Source organism: Hippopotamus amphibius, chromosome 6 (genome assembly GCF_030028045.1).
Source record: "Hippopotamus amphibius kiboko isolate mHipAmp2 chromosome 6, mHipAmp2.hap2, whole genome shotgun sequence".
In the NCBI taxonomy this organism is placed as follows: Eukaryota; Metazoa; Chordata; class Mammalia; order Artiodactyla; family Hippopotamidae; genus Hippopotamus; species Hippopotamus amphibius.
Window position 1 is genome coordinate 81,546,524 of NC_080191.1, and position 16,474 is coordinate 81,562,997.

The 16,474-nt window shown below is 42.3% G+C and overlaps 1 protein-coding gene across 1 annotated transcript in view; it reads right to left on the minus strand.

The window, feature by feature from the left end:
- Positions 1-16,474, minus strand: part of KCNQ5 (potassium voltage-gated channel subfamily Q member 5) — a 535,817-nt gene that overhangs the window by 60,407 nt on the left and 458,936 nt on the right. Inside the window, exon 8 of the mRNA XM_057738358.1 lies at positions 8,215-8,309. Coding sequence (XP_057594341.1) covers positions 8,215-8,309 — 95 coding nt within the window. The remainder of the gene's footprint in view (positions 1-8,214; positions 8,310-16,474) is intronic.

A 16,474-nucleotide genomic window follows, 5' to 3' on the forward strand; every position in this document is an offset into this window, starting at 1 on the left:
ATAAACTACGTGAAGGCAGTTTAACTACAAAGCAGGCATACAGCCACCATGTGTTGATTAAGGAGACAGAATAAGCAGAGACAGTGAGATTTACAGATAAATCCCACGCCTCTGATGTATGATCTATACTTGTAGCAATAAAACCTTAACAGGTAGGAAGATGTAAAAGCTTTCCTGTACCACTGTGATGACTAACTCACAACCTAGTCAACCTTGTCAAGGAGGAAGAGAGGAAGGTGAGGATGGGTTTACAGGTAAGTTCTGTTCTCCGAAAGTGACAATTTATACCCAGACTGAGAAATGTCTAGCTTAAAAAGTGAGTTGGAAAAATTACTTAATGGGATGATTAAGTAGAATAAAATCAATAGACACCATTTACCACCACATATAAGATTAGAACTGTTTTAGTGGGAAGATGGAGGGAAACAAGTGAATAATTAAACGATGCTCAAGAAGCTGTGTTTATGGCTTCAGAAGAGGAACAAAGCAGGCTCAGCTGAGATGAATGGTGATTCACACCTGACCCTGTACCGATGTTCACTCTTGTTCAGCTGAGCTAGAGTCTGGAAATTGATGCGTTGTACTTTTAAAGAAAATGTTTGGATCTGTCACAAACAACGCGTAACCACCTTGGGACTGGGTCCTTTTCCATAGCCCAACACGCTGTGCATGAATTTTTAAAACACATATTCTAACCTCAGTGTGGAAAGACAAAACCTTCTAATAAGAATGTCCCAAAGCAGGGAACCCAGTTCCCCAGGGGTATACATGAGCCTGTGTGGTGCCCACTCCATCCTGCAGAGAGAGGTCTGACCTACAGTCCTGGCCTCTCACTGGGAGGGCTTGAGTGCTGGGCACTGGGAGGGGCACTGGCCACAGTGTTAGACTCTCCTACATCTGGAGGATAATAGAGTTGGCTGCAGTGTATCTATGCTGCTTTATCTGAATCACATCAATACAGCTGTGGCCCAAGCAATAAGGGCCTGCACTTGGGCCATACTCCTCAGTCGATCTGAACTTGGGTCCAGCATGCACCAAAGATATTCTGGACCCAGAGCTGCTTCTTCCAAGGGAGAATTCTCATTAGGATGCATTTCCTTTGTGCATATTTGCTCAAATGAGGGCAATTTTGTTATTTTTTAGGATGGTGCTGTTGTTACACTAGCCTGACTGCATCCGTAAGGCACAACTGTACATTTCACTGCCGGGGCAAAGCAGGGGGAAGGCAAGGTAATAGTCAAGTGGGGACTCAGCTTATTTCCTTCAGGTTATTGACATGTTTTTAATTTTTCATTTTCTCTCTTTTTATATTCCTCCTCTTTACTTCTTTTGTTGGTGTTTTATCTCTCTTCACATAAAGTACTGGAGGTCAGGGGCATTTTATGACTCTATCTAAGAAGTATTTATCGAGTTCATTCCCTGTCGTAGCTTCACACACGGTGACATGATGTGTAACCGGGGAACAGAAGACCCGAGCATGTGTGGGTGAAGCGTGAAGTAAGACACGTGTGCCACACAGGAACACATGGCATGTTCATGGTGGTTTCTGCCAAATGTCCAGTGACCACAGAGAGGCACAGAAATCTCTGTGCAATTCTCTGAGTCAATAGCTTAGCACAGTGGTTCCGTGTATACTCCTACAGGGGAGTGATCTCTGACAGCCTCAGTCCCAAGCATGCAGAATTGATCTTAACATTTTAGGTGTATGTGAACATCATGACATTTAAAACATTTGGTTGTGGTCTTTTTGGTTCATGTTTGGACGGAGGGGTGGCAGCTCGACCACTTGGGTTCTGCCTGTGCTCTCTGCCTTGGGGACCTTGGAAGAAGTGCAGCATCACTGGCAGCCCAAGGCGGCCCCTCACTCAGCACCGCTACAGAGGCTGTGCTGAAGAAACACCTTCACACAACTTACAAATGACCCCTTTGGAGGGTGAAACCAAGACAGGTGACCTGATTCTCAGGTAGCTGCATAGTCCCTGCCAAAGAGGGTCTCTGCCCTTAGGATGTGGAGATATGTTACTCTTTTTTGTTTTTCTTTTCTTTTCTTTTTTTTTTTATATTAACTGTACATTGATAGGTTCCTCTTTTAGATAATCTGTAAATGGATAGCTCCTGAGACAAGGAAAACTTCAAGTGTCCCCAAAGAGACTAAAGCAGCTTATAATGGCTATGATTTATTTTGCTTAACTTTTTTGAGCAAAGTTTCCGCCTAGAAGGAGGATGGGGTTTGCATGGAGTCTACGCAAAGGAGGACCAGAGCGTCAGAGGTATTCAGCCTGCCTCTTCCAGGGTCTAATGCCCAGAACCTCTTTTTGGGCACAAATATCTCTAAAGTGGAAAAGAGCAACTCTTTGTGCTACTAAAACTTTCTGGAAATACCACCCAGGAACAGCCAGTGCCTTCTGCTCTAACTCTATATCTGCCACAAAAGAGAAGGGCATCTAGCGCCATCCCCTGTGTAGGCCTCCCGGCCCTGAAGGAGTGGGTACGTCCAACCACACCTACCTCCCATCATAAATGAATGCATTTATGTTTTGGTTCTATCTAAGTGTTTAAGTGTCACTTGAGATAATGCATGAATGGATGACCCAGAGACTCAACACCTCAAGAGAACTCTCAAAACTAAGAGTTTATTTATGTCTCTCAGGATATAAATAAATGTCATTAGTTTAACAGTACAAAGCTAAAGGAACAACCCCGGGACCCCCGTTGGCCCCAACCCAGGGGCCAGCCCTGTGCAGGGGGAGGCCTGAGTTTCGTCATTACTGGAACAGGTGGCAATGACAGGAAAAGCCTTATGTCCCACATGGAGAGGAATTCCAGGCACTCGGACTCCCTGCCAGTTCTGCCTCTGTCCCTCCTCACCCCATCTGTTCTGGGACCACCCGTTCTGTCCTCCAGGTTCTGCTCCCAAACTCAGACCCTTCTTGATACTCAGAAACCCACATTAAAATGTTCTCTTTCAGCTCCTATTCCCTCTGGGCCTAGCTTTCTGCTCTTTAATCTGATAAAGCATTTCCTTCTAAGGCACAAAAGAATGACTGTACATTATTTGGTGAGGTGTCCAGGAGGATTATCTTCTTCCTAAAGGAAGAGGGACTGTTTGTTTGGATCAGATCACCTGAGCGGACCTCAGCTCTGAATGTGGTGGAGATGTCACACAGAGAGTGTTCTTACCTCCTGGACACAGTGTTCCTTCCCTGCCCTACCCCACCCCCCCAAACCACACAATTTCTCACTTTAAAGAAGGACCCCGGTAAAGAGAGTATACCTTATCCTGATTCATGGGATTTGAATATTCAGGTAAGACTCTGTCTGGGAAAACAATAGCAAGGAACAATCAAAGACCATAATTATTATTTTCCCCCCAAGTGTCCTATGCCCTGCAGATTGTAAAAAGCAGTGAGTGATTTAGGGAAAGACACTTACGCTCTCAAGGGACAGAAAAAAAATATCAATAAAACAGCAACCTTTGCAGGTAATCTTGTGAAAGGTCACCTTTAACCATCTTGATTTGTGGATCGAGACACGTTTAAAACATCTGCTAGGCATCAGATTTATGAACAAACACATAGCAGAACAGAAATCACAAACCTGCTTGACGCTTCCCCTTGTTCTTTCCTCCAGGTGCGTGCAGACAGAAGAGAAATGACGATAAACGGTGAATACATTTACAGCCCTTGACAATGACCAAATTGGAGACTGGGGAATCAAGTACCTTCATTAATCCTTTTCAAGCAAGAGCCACAGAAGCTAGACACTTTACCATAAACATACCCAACTTTCTAACATATAATCTTTGAGGCACAGACACGAGATACCACAGCACTTACTTAGCAAAACCAACACCCCCCACATGTGACCAAAAACTATAGACTCTTCATCGGCCACAGTAATCCCTGGTTTAGGAAAAGTGGTTCTGATCTAATCAGGATCAGCAGAGATTCTCAGAATGCTGGTGCTGGTCATGCTGAAGCTGGAGTCCTTGTGGTTTAGGCAGACTCTGGGGTTTCTTAATCTGAGTTAGTTCATGTGTGACTGTGGTCTTGTCTTTCCATCACTTGTTGAGGCAGCTTTTCTTTTTGTACTGTACAAAGTATGAATTCCCTTGCAGGAAATTAGGCATACAGATAGACAACCTAGCTTAGTGTTGGGTGGTCTGTCTAATAACCCACTTTAGCACATTCTGATCTACCCAACATGGCATAGGGTCCCTACTGTTCGCAAATGTGCTGTGTCCTCAGGCAGGCATCTCACTCTCCTGTGGGTCTCAATTTTCTTATGAATAAATTGAAGGCGCTGGAGTCGGTAATTTCTAAATTCTAACTTCTTAAGGTACCACGTGGCACCCTGGGAGCTTAATGGTTCCCCACAGCTTCATAAGCTCTCTCATTTCCCCAAATAGCACATTTACCTGTGTTTCACCCTTTGCACAGCCTGCACGCCCTTTGAGGTGAAAATCAAGAAATGAGTTCCTACTCTAAATCCTTCTGTTGTTAAAACTTGGAAATAGCAACTGCTAAGACCTCCAAAGTACACCTGTGAGACTGACCGCAGCAGAAAGTCTGAACAGCATGCCCCTCCCCAGCCCCCCAACCACACAGCCCCCCGCACGGCTGTCACACCATCCCACACCTTGGGATGAGCGTGTGGAGTGCAAGCATCCCACTGTACGTCTACAATTGAGGGGACGAGAACACGGGTTGTTTTCACTGATAGCAAAGCCACCGATGCTGCTGCTGTTGATGACACATCTCTTCCCTGACCAGCTACTTAGGACTGCAGGCCCTGATGCTCCCCAATTCCTTCCCTGCTTTACTATTCAGCACTTAGCATCATCTATTCTAGTATATATTTTACTTATTTATTTTTACTGTCTCTTCCCAGTGTCTCTTGAGTTTAGACTCCCTGAAGCCTGAGATTCTGTTGGTTTTTCTCCTCCGCTGCTGCCTGGAATAGTGCTGTGACACAGTAGGTGCTATAGGACAGCAGAATGTGGCACCCCAAAATCTGGCACCGCTAATTGTGTCTCTTTGGCATGAGGATAAATTCAGGCTGATTATTTTTAAGAAACAGAAATCTCAGGAACTTTTCCTTGTTATCTCTCCCTTAATTGTCTAAAACAATTTAGATAAAGGGCCCTTTCCCCCAGAATAGAGCTGTCACCAGCGATGTCTGCAAGGAATACAGGCCAGGTGTGGAGGGGGACTCAGCAGGGCCTGGAGGTGAGTGTGTTTCCATCAGAGGGACTCTGTGTCCCCTCATCTCTGCTGGCCCAGCAAACACTCATTTACCTGCTTTCCCGTCTCCACGTGAACTACCTTCCTCTCCTCTGAATCCCAAACCACCACATCCAACATCCTCCTTTGTCTTGAGCTGAAGGTGCTGTTTAAGGAGAGGGTTTCAGCTGTTTTGGTGAGTTACTCAGTTCTCCTGGGTCTCTCCCATGTGTACATGTTGTTAAACTTTTGTTTGATTTTCTCCTGTTAATGTCTCATGTCAGTTTAATTCTTAGACCAGACAGAAGAACCTAGAAGGGCAGAGGGAAATCCTTCCTCCCCAACTGTGCTCAATGAACACTTACTGCATGAACGCATGCATGAATGAACGTTCTTTCCCCTCAGAAATTCTTAAACCCTGAATGCTGTAGCAAATACACTATGCAAATAAGAAGTTTTAGTCAAAAGCTTTTTCTGCATCATCGAGATTATCATATGGTTTTTATCCCTCACTTTGTTAATATAGTGCATCACATCGATTGATTTGTGTATATTGAAGAATCCTTGCATTCTAGGGATAAACCCCACGTGATCATGATGTATCATGATCTTTTTAATGTGCCGTTAGATTCTGTTTGCTAGTATTTTGTTGAGGATTTTTGCATCTATATTCATCAGTTACATTGGCCATTTCTTACTATATCACTCTGCACTCAGTAAGCCAGTTAGTTATAAAGGTAACACTAACCCTCTAAGTCACTGTAAACTATTCTCCTCAAAAACCTACACACTTGATTAAAGCAGAATTGCTTCCAGAGCAAAGGCTCTGAACTTGACTTCAGGGAGTTTGTGAATACATTAAAATTTGTAGGCAAAGTTTCGATTTTTTATGTGTTGAATAATTTTTCTTGGGAAAGAGTCCATAACTCCACATCTCAATGGTTTAACAAAGAACAGCCTTAACAAGAACAACAAAGATTAAGAACCACTGCAGTTTGGAGCACTAAACTATGTCTGAAGGGAGAGGTGCGGTGACACTGCTTGTCCTTTTGGGCAAACACCTGTTGTTCAGTAAACAAGTCTGAGACTCAACAAGGGCACAGGGAGAGGAGAGTTGGGGGGATGCTGGCAGCCACAGGATGAAGGCAGGTATCTACATACACTCTCCTCCACCTCCACCCCAACTAAAAACAGGGAAAACATCAGAAAAAAGAGAGATGTTATGGGAGTAAAGTAATAGTTTATCCACTGAGATAACTTGAGTCATTATTGAATAGTTTTTCCAGGCTGCAGGATGACTTTTAATCCAAAAACTGCAGGAAGTGGGAAGCCAAATAATCACATATAACAAAATAACAGCCCACGCTCTCCTGTCACTTGAGAACCTTCTTTTTTTTTTTCCCCACTAGCCTTCCTGTTACACATTACCTAGCAACCTTCATGAAGACGACACATACCATTTCCATACAATTCCCGTTTTTGAATCATACCCCCAAGGAATAGATGGCACACGAGTTATATTCCTTTTTCGTTTTAAAATACTAGAACTTTGAATGAGTCTAATACTTAAAATTTCACTAAATTTTAAGATCTAAATGCAAAGCGGCTTCTCATCCATGCGAGCACTCAGCCACACCCCTGCTCCTGTCCCTGTTGAGGCTCCACCCCCTCCAACACCCTGGGGTCTTTGAATCTGTCGCAGGTGCTGACACAGGCCTGATCCCGACCTCTAGGAGGCGAGTCCCATGGGGTCAGAGGTGACCTTAGCCAGCTCTGGTCCTTCGCCTCATGAATGGGAAGCCAAGGCCGAGGGCTGGGCAGAGAAGCAACGTAATAGATGAGTTAACATGAGTTAAAGAGGGCCCTGCAGACCCCCCTGGAAACGATGGCTCTGGGAACCAGCTGTGAGGACTTCCTCAGCTGATTCTTTTGCACTTTGGTAAGAAGAGTTTTCTCTGAGTCACACTAGCCAGCTGCCTCTGATCCTGTGAAGCCACTGGGACTAAGGCCTTGATGGGCTCTGGAAGGAAACAGCAGGTGCTTAAATGCACGAAGTCAGCTGAGCCCTCTGAGAACTCTGAGCAAAGCGGGGGCCTGACCACTAGTCCAGCGGATGACTCATGGGGGGTCTGCCCCTGGCTTACTTGCTTTGCTTGTTTCATTGAGGATTTCTTTAATTAGATGGTGATTATGATTTAGTCTGTGAACCGCACCAGAGTCCAGAATTCCAGGACTAAGGATTGTTTGGGAATTAAAGATGCTGTGGCAATCGTCGGGGCTGAGAAGATCGTCAGGGCTGTGCACGATCTTCTCAGCCCCCTCCCCTCCAGGCACAAGGGGGCTGCACACCCCCCGCCCGCCCCGAGCTGAAGCATGGCCGGGTGACCTGCTTTGGCCAATGAAAAGTGAATGGAAGTAACATCTCTTTAAAATTTTGAATGTTAATTCCAATGTTGTACTATGTTGTACTCTGAGTGGTCCAATCACCTCACTGTACTCCCCCTCTGCTCTTCTTTTGCTACTGATGTTGGTTTGATCTGCCAGTGAAAGCTGAAGGTCTATCCTGTAAGGGGATCCCAAGGAGAAATGACCTTGAAGGACTTAAATGTGCAGAGCTGAGCATTCCCACCTGGGGTCAGGGGACAGGGGAGTTTTAAATAGTTGTTGTTTTTCAAGAACCACAGTACTTACCTTAGGAATTCTGGTGGGCTTTACAAAATGAGATATTAGAAAATAACCATGATATAGTAACAATAAATCTCTATAAAGTTTTGATACTTTTCATTTTTAAGCCCAGTCTCTGGATGGTAAGGAATGATACGGAATCCATTTAGTTTTGCACCTGAGTTGTTACTAGACACGTTTGAATCTCTCAAAGAGTAACAGAGAATAAGACAAGCCCCAAATCGACACCTGTTTGTGTGTGTGTGTAGTCTGTTTTACAAACTTAAAGAGACTCAACTACAGCACCGACTGTCGCACTGACACCTACTTGGTGGGGCTGCAGGTGTGCAAGGCCTTCAAGTGTGGCTTCCAGGTTGCAATGGAGACAGATTTCTCGTCGGCTGCATAACTACGCCAAACGCACTGCACGCAGCATATGTGGGGACATAAGAAAGAAAAACAAGAGAGAGGAGAGAGAATGCAATGAAAAGGGAGATTAGTAAATTAATACAGATCAAGCATCTTTCCCTTGTCATGTTCAGCCCTGATAAATGCCCGAAGGGTGAAGAGGCTCGGGCACTTTCGACTGGCTGTTGAGCATACCCCGCCATGTCCACAGAACTGCTTTTCAAAATAACTCACACCAAAGGTGAAAGTACCACACAATATAACACAGAAGAGTTCTGGGATTGGTTAGGGAGAGACATGGGAAGTGAGCTACCCAAGCCCGACTGTGCATCCCTGGAGCCCCTGCATGCCCTTCCTCACCACTTGTAAAAGAGAGGCAAAGAACCCTGGAAATCCGTAATGGAACTAGTAAATTAACTAGTAAACTAGCTAGTAAACTGATGATCACTAGGGCATGTTCATGATGTAGTGAAATCCCCTGCGGTTGAACCATGCAGTACTTCTAATGCTAACAAGAGGCAGAGCTAAAGCAAGGTGGCGAAATGTATTCTCAGAATATGATCGGAAAGCACGTAAGGATTTAACGTCGGGGTCTAAGAACACGTTTATAGCTCTTTGATGTAAAACACAAGTTCTGTGTACTTCATATAGTGATACCTGTGATACACACACACACACACACACACTTTATATATATATATATATATATATATATATATATATATATATAATACAAAGCATTTTCATGTAATCCTCACAATCAGAGTGTGGATTAAGACCCTTATTTTGCAGAAGAGAAGGTAAAGACTCAGATAACTTAAGAGGTTAACACAAGGTTGTCAGAGGTGAGACATCATCTCAAGTTGCCTGGCTCTTTGTCTTAGAATCCCTCCACAGTCTTTTACTGCCTGCTTGGTGACTGTTGTTGGAAAAGCTTCCCTCTGACTGTCCATTTGAGAGACTGCTGAACTTACTGTCCATAGAGATTTTGGTGAATCTCTTCCTTTGTAACAAGTCTGCAAACATCTCTAGTGACCAAGTGTTTATGCCACTCTCCTGAGAGGAACACTTTTTATTGTAATTCATAAATCAAAACTTTCTATTTTGTGTGGCAAATTCACATAAACAGGTCACACCCTTGCTGTCTCACCATCATTCATGATTCTGAAACCTACAATGAAGAAAACAGTGATCTAATAATATTCCTTTCCCTGATGATATCATTGAATGTGTGCAGAAAAAAAGAGCTAAAAATTGACATAACTAATTTTGAAAACTTTGACCATATCTATTAAAGCTGAAGTTTATATACCCTATGATACAGCTACACACTCCTGCATGTATATTCAACAGATAAGCTTACATAAGCTCATCAAAAGATGTGTACTATAATGTTTGAAACAGCACTACTCTTTTTTTTAACCTTAATATGAATTTTCTTATTTATTTATTTATGGACGTATAGCTGGCAAACAATATATGTTACAGGTGGATAATATAGTGATTCACAATGTTTAAAGGTTATACTCCATGTATAGTTGTTATAAAATATTGGCTATGTGCTGTACAATATATTCTTGTTGCTTATTTACTTTATACATAATAGTTTGTACCTTTTAATCCCCTATCCCTATCTTGACCCTCCTCCCTCCCCTCTCCCTACTGGTAACCACTAAGTTGTTCTCTCCACCTGTGAGTCTAAACAGCACTGCCTTTTTTTTTTTTTTTTTTTAATATATTGGAGTATAGTTGATTTACGATGCTGTGTTAGTTTCAGGTGTACAGTCTGAAGTGTTATACACATACATATACATGTGTCTATTTTTTTTTCAGATTCTTTTCCCATATGGGTTATTATAGAATATTGAGTAGAGTTCCCTGTACTATACAGTAGGTCCTTGTTAGTTGTCTATTTAAATATAGCAGCATGTACATGTTAATCCTAAACTCCTAATTTATCCCTCCCCCGCACCCTTCCCCTTTGGTAACCATAGGTTTGCTTTCTGTGTCTAAAGGGCACTACTCTTAATAAACTGAAGTTGGGAATGCCCAGGCAGCCATCAGCAGGACCATGCACGGGTGAGCTGTGGAAGGCCAGCGCAGCAGAGCAGCACCCTGGAACAGCCCACGCTAACTACGCTCAGCAGCATGGAGGAACTCTGCGTGAACGCTGTTGAGGGAGAGAAACAAGACACAAATGAGTATATGTGGTGTGATTCCATTTCCATAAAGGACAAAAGCAGGGAAACCAACCTCTGCAGTTAGAAGGCAGTGGGTGGCTCCCTGGGGACAGAGGTGGAGTGATGGTGCACGGCCAACGTCTGCTTCTTCCTCCAGCACTGCTGACACAGCAGAGCAGTTTTCTAGGAGCTCTGCTGCATTCCCTGTGCACCTTATACTTCAACAAGATGTTCAAGAACTGCTATAAAAAACTAGGAAAATATATGGTAGGACCTGAGGGTTTTTATATTATTGAGGAAGCTTTAAGTAATTGAAGCCAGCTTCCTTGCCTAGAGACTTCCTCACGTGGCTCATGTTGATTTAACCTACAAATCTCTCATGACTTATGCTAAGCATCTTGGCATCTTATAGAGAACAAAGCAATTATCAGTGTATCATCTTGAAATGTTAGTTTCGGCAAATACTGTACAATCACAATCTACAGAGTGATTTAGAGTAATCAATAAAGACACATGGGTTTATTATCGCAGGTTCTTCTGTAGCAAAGGCCAGAGCCCCGCCAGTGCTACTTTAATTAAATAACTTTCATAGAAGGCGTCAGATATATGTGAACTCAGACACTTTGGAAGCAGGACTCACGAAGACGGGAGAAGTACACAGCAGATCTGGGCATAATTAGATACCAGTGAAAAAAAATCCCAAACAACAATACGACAAAAAATGGGACCAAGACATTACCTGCCAAAGTTGTAAAGAACTGGGGGCAAAAGAGGCCACTCTTAGAAAACTGAAAATTTTCCTAACAATGAGATCTGCCTTCTTACTCTTTTTCTATCACATTGATCTCAACAGCTGAGCTCTTATTCCTTTCGTTACTCTTCTCCCGAAAATGTCTTGTAAATGGGAGGAACCAAGGGCAAGTGGCATCTACCTTGGGGCTGATACTAGTCAGCCTTTGGAGTGGCAGTGGAGCACACCTGTTATTCTCTCTAACCACTCTGTCCTGGCCTCTGCTCTCTCTCAGCGAATTGCTTCTGGAAACTGAACCCAAGGCCACAACCATGGATTCAAGCAGCTGATGTTCCTCTGTTGAAAGCTAAATTCACACAGTGGTTGGCAAGAGAAAGTGCCTAGAGGGATTTAATTTACCTGGTGCACACACGCCCAAGGATGCATCACCCAGAAGCAAAATGAAAGCCAAACTCACCATCTACCATGCGACCTGGGTGCCTGAGGCAGACAAACAAGCTCAGACTCTGGTCTAGAGTTAGGAGCATGACTTCGGCATGGTTACATTCTAGGGAGTCTTTAGTTTGCATTGTCTGGAGTATTAAAGCTGTGGTATGGTTGACCCTTTCTGGAAACTTTAATTTCAGCTGACCATCCAAAGGTACAATTAACATGGAACTACTTTTTTTTAAGGTACAGAATTTAAGAAGCCAGAGAACGAAAAGATTGAGGGTGAAAACCAGCGATCCCTTTCCCCACCTCACTTCTCACTCATTTTTGTTCCTTAGTGGCAGCCTCTTCAATTTTTATAGTTTTTGTTTCTAATTTGAAGAATCCTTATTTTTAAGGATTGTTCTCATATTTCTTTGGGTTTTCAATTTTCTTACCATGAAAGATAAGATAATGACCTACCCATGTACACACCTTCCCCTGCTCTCATCCTACCAACAGTTTTTAGTTAATTTTAGTTAACTTCAGTTAAGCGTTCAGTTTGGTTTAGTTAGTTAACACTGCTTAGTGTTTGCATTACTTTGACCATGTAACTATTGTTCCTAGCTCAGCAATGTGATGTACCACTGACTACTTTTTTCTTTCCCATGTAATTTATTTATGTTGGAGCCAGTATCACCCTATTTTAATTTCTTCATTTGCCTTTGTGTACCAATTAGGAAAACATTCCTGAACTCTGCAACAGAACTCTAAAATTCCGCTCGCCACATATGTCACAAAAGCTGTGAGCCTGTTGTGTCTCCCTGCCTACCTCTCTCCAGGCCGGCTCTCTGCTCTCTGGCCCCACAGCTCTGGCCCTGGGGCTGCCCCTCAAGTCCCCTCACTCCTCCCTATGTGGGATCTCTCGTTCCATGGATGCCATGTCTCCTTTTCTTGGTTCACCTCCTTGTTTGGAGGATCAATTCTATCCAAGTAGCTTCTCTGTTTTTTCCTTTTTTATTTATGATTTCAGTTTTATTGAGGTATAACTGATTTATAAAATTGTGAGATCTTATCAAATTTCAATTATACAACACTGTTATCAACTCTAGTCACCATGTTTCACATTACATCTTCAGACCTTATTCATCTTATAGTTGAAAGTCTGTACCCTTTTACCCTATTTTCCCCATCTTCCAGCTCCTGGCAACCACTTTTTGCTTCTGTTTCTTGGAGGGCTGACCTTTTTTTTTTTTTTTTTTTTTATTTATTTATTTTTATTTTTATTTTTTTTTGGGGGGTACACCAGGTTCAATCATCTGTTTTTATACACATATCTCCGTATTCCCTACCTTCCTTGAATCCCCCACCTCGAGTCCCCCCCACCTTCCCTGCCCCAGTCCTCTAAGGCATCTTCCATCCTCGAGTTGGACTCCCTTTGTTATACAACAACTTCCCACTGACTATTTTACAGTTGGTAGTATATATATGTCTGTGCTACTCTCTCGCTTCATCTCAGTTTCCCCCCCACCCCCCGCCCCCTCCCATACCTCGAGTTCTCCAGTCCACTCTCTGTATCTGCATCCCCATTCCTGTCACTGAGTTCATCAGTACCATCTTTAGATTCCGTATATGTGAGTTAGCATACAAAATTTTCCTTCTCTTTCTGACTTACTTCACTCTGTATGACAGATTGTAGTTCTGTCCACCTCATTACATATAGCTCCATCTCATCCCTTTTTATAGCTGAGTAATATTCCATTGTATATATATGCCACATCTTCTGTATCCATTCATTTGTTGATGGGCATTTAGGTTGCTTCCATGTCCTGGCTATTGTAAATAGTGCTGCAATAAACATGATGGTACAAGTTTCTTTTGGGATTATGGTTTTCTTTGGGTATATGCTGGAGGGCTGACCTTTAAAAAAGAATTCTGAATTCTACATATGAATGAGACCATGCAGTGTTTTTCTTTCTCTGTCTGGCTCTCTCACTTGGCATAATAACAAAGTCCATCCGTGTTGCTGCAAATGGCAGGATTCCATTCTTTCTCATGGTTGAATAATATTCTACTGTGTATAGAGGTATAGTGCAAAGGAAAACAGTATGGAGCTTCCACAGATAATTAAAAATAGAACTACCATATGATCTAGCAATCCCACTTCTGGGTGTATATCCAAAGGAAATGAAAATAAAATATCTGCACCCCCATGTCCACTGCAGCATTATTCACAACAGCCAAGATATGAGAGCAACCCAAGTGCCCATCAAGAGATGAATGGATAAAGAAGATGTTTTGTACGTATGTATCAGCTTCTTGAGTAAGGGTAAATGGTAGGTAAAGCTTTGAGATTTTGCATATCTGAAAGTGTCTTTATGTTAGTCTCACACCCCGTGAATAATCTGGCTGGATATAGAATTCTCGATTGGAGATAATTTTCCTCCATAATTTTGAAAGTATTGTTCCACTGTCTTCTAATTTGAAAGTTACTAATGAGAAATCCACGCAATCCAGACTCTTGACCCTTTGGGTATGTTCTGCTCAGAAAGCATTTAGGACCCCCTTTCTTGCAAGAGTTTTCATATTTCACAAGGATGTCCTTAGTGTGAAGCTTTTTGTTCACAGTGGTAGGCCCTTGGGGGGCCCTTTTACAGCGGCCACTCCTGCCCTTCACTTATGGAGAAACGGAATATAATATTTGTTTGCTAAAATCCCATCCTTAGTTTCCCTGCACTCTTTTTTGAGGTACTTCTGTTAGTTGAATATTTGATTTTTCTACTTTTTGTTTTATTTTTCATCTCTGTCTTTTTATTCTGCTTTTTGGGAGATTTTCACAGTTTTATCTCCTCTTCTGTTTTCTTCTTTTTCTGCTGTCATGTTTTTCACATCTAGGAATTTTTTCTGAATCTGTCCTTATGTATGATTGAAGAATTACAAAAGCTGTATAAGCTCTGTATATGTGGCTTGAGTTTATTTCAGTGGTCTCACTTTAGAAGGCTTAGTTCTTTTACTAGATGAAGCCAAAGTTTCAATATATAATTTGTTTTTCTTTTGGGCCAACTAATTTCCCCAGAGCAGTATCTTCTAATCTCTTCCCTCAGGAAAGTAAACCCAGCCTGTCAGCATTCATTTCACAAACTTGCACTTAATTTCCTTCTTTCTGTTTCCAATAACGCACCTTAGCTCCACCCTGAACTGGTCCAACCTCTCTAGAAGGAAACCCCTCACATGGAACTTCTGAAGGATCTTGAAATGCCAATCCCCAGGCTTCAGTGATGTGCACATGAAGCCGCGATCGCAGGATGCAGATTTCAACACCAGGGATTTGAGTCCTAACTGTTTCTAGGTTTGTCCTGGGATCAAGCGACAATGTAGTAAAACACTCTGTGCACTAAGAAGCACTTCACATCTTAGGCATTATTAATAAAAGTGGTGACTTTGGGACAGGTATTCAAGATGTTACTGAGAGCTGCTTTCTTTTCCCAGACGGCTCCACTTGAAAGGAAAATTTAATTAAGGAATCATGCAAAGATGCTGACACAGCTGAATTTGCTGCAAGCTGCTGGGGTTTTTAACTTTTCCCTAAAACCCTGAAATGCTGTTAATTTAGTTGTCTCACCACCCGAACGACAAAGCAATCTGGGCATCTCTACATGCCCTTTATAAAGACAGCGGCTCTGGCTCCAAGCAAATGAGACTGGTCTTGGTCTTGATGCTTTGTGTGATCAGCAAACCAAGGTGGGTTTATTGGGTAATAAAATGGATGGACCAGCAAATGAGGCTTGCTTCTTAATCTAAAGCATCCTTAAGATAATTTTTCTATAGTCTATAATCAAAGCTTAAAGCCCTGACTTCTGGCTAGGGGTTACAGTAAGGAAAAACAATGAATACATTTAATAATTATATTATTATTGTTATGTCTAATAAATTACATTTGGACAGGTGAACAATCACTTTTTAAACTGGTAGATTCTACTTTGATTAATGAAACTATGATTAGAGTTAAAGGTATTTCTGAACATTTCAAGCCTTTCATTTTATATTCTTTTTTGTTCAGAATAACACATAAGTTAGAGTTTTAAGTAAAAAAAAAAGTAATGATTTCACTCAACAGTTACCTACCTTGGTACAAATTCAATTACTGATCACAATGTATGTTACATAACCCAGTTTCATAAAATCAAAATCAAAATCTTTAAGTAAACTTTGCAATCAGCCTCTTCACTTCTTATGGGTGACCTCAGAGGAAGGCCTTGCCTTGCTTTGGCTGTTGGCCAAAGACTGTTGGTATAAATGCCTCTGGTCCAAAGATTTCCTGCAGGAACAGCAATCTGCTTTCAAGTTCAATGGAAATTTGTTTTTGCACAATTTAGTAGCTAAAGATGATGAGATAGATCAGAAAGTGCTTCCTGTTGTTCTCTGTATCTGTCTTGTGCAGCATGGTAGCCAGTAGCCATGTGTGGCTGCTGAATACCTGAGACCTGGCTGGTGCCTCCCAGGAACTGAATTTCTAAATGTAAACAGCCACCTGCAGCTACTGGCAACTGTACTGGGGGCACAGCTGTAAGCGCTGTATCATCATAAGGGATCCACGCTTCAGAAATTCCTCAAAGGGCTCACTTTCCAACAGGACAGCTGATGGTATGCGTTGTTTTTTTATAGAGTCCCCTTTTGTATCCGGAAGTATCAAGGATCTGTACACACAAGTGGTGCTTTGAGTACATGTTGGTTGAGAAAATATACAATATAAAGAGCTAGTAATAATTTCATAAGAATCTTAAATAAATTTGGATTCCATTCATGCCAGCAGCACAGCCACTCTCCTGAGAGCAAGCAGC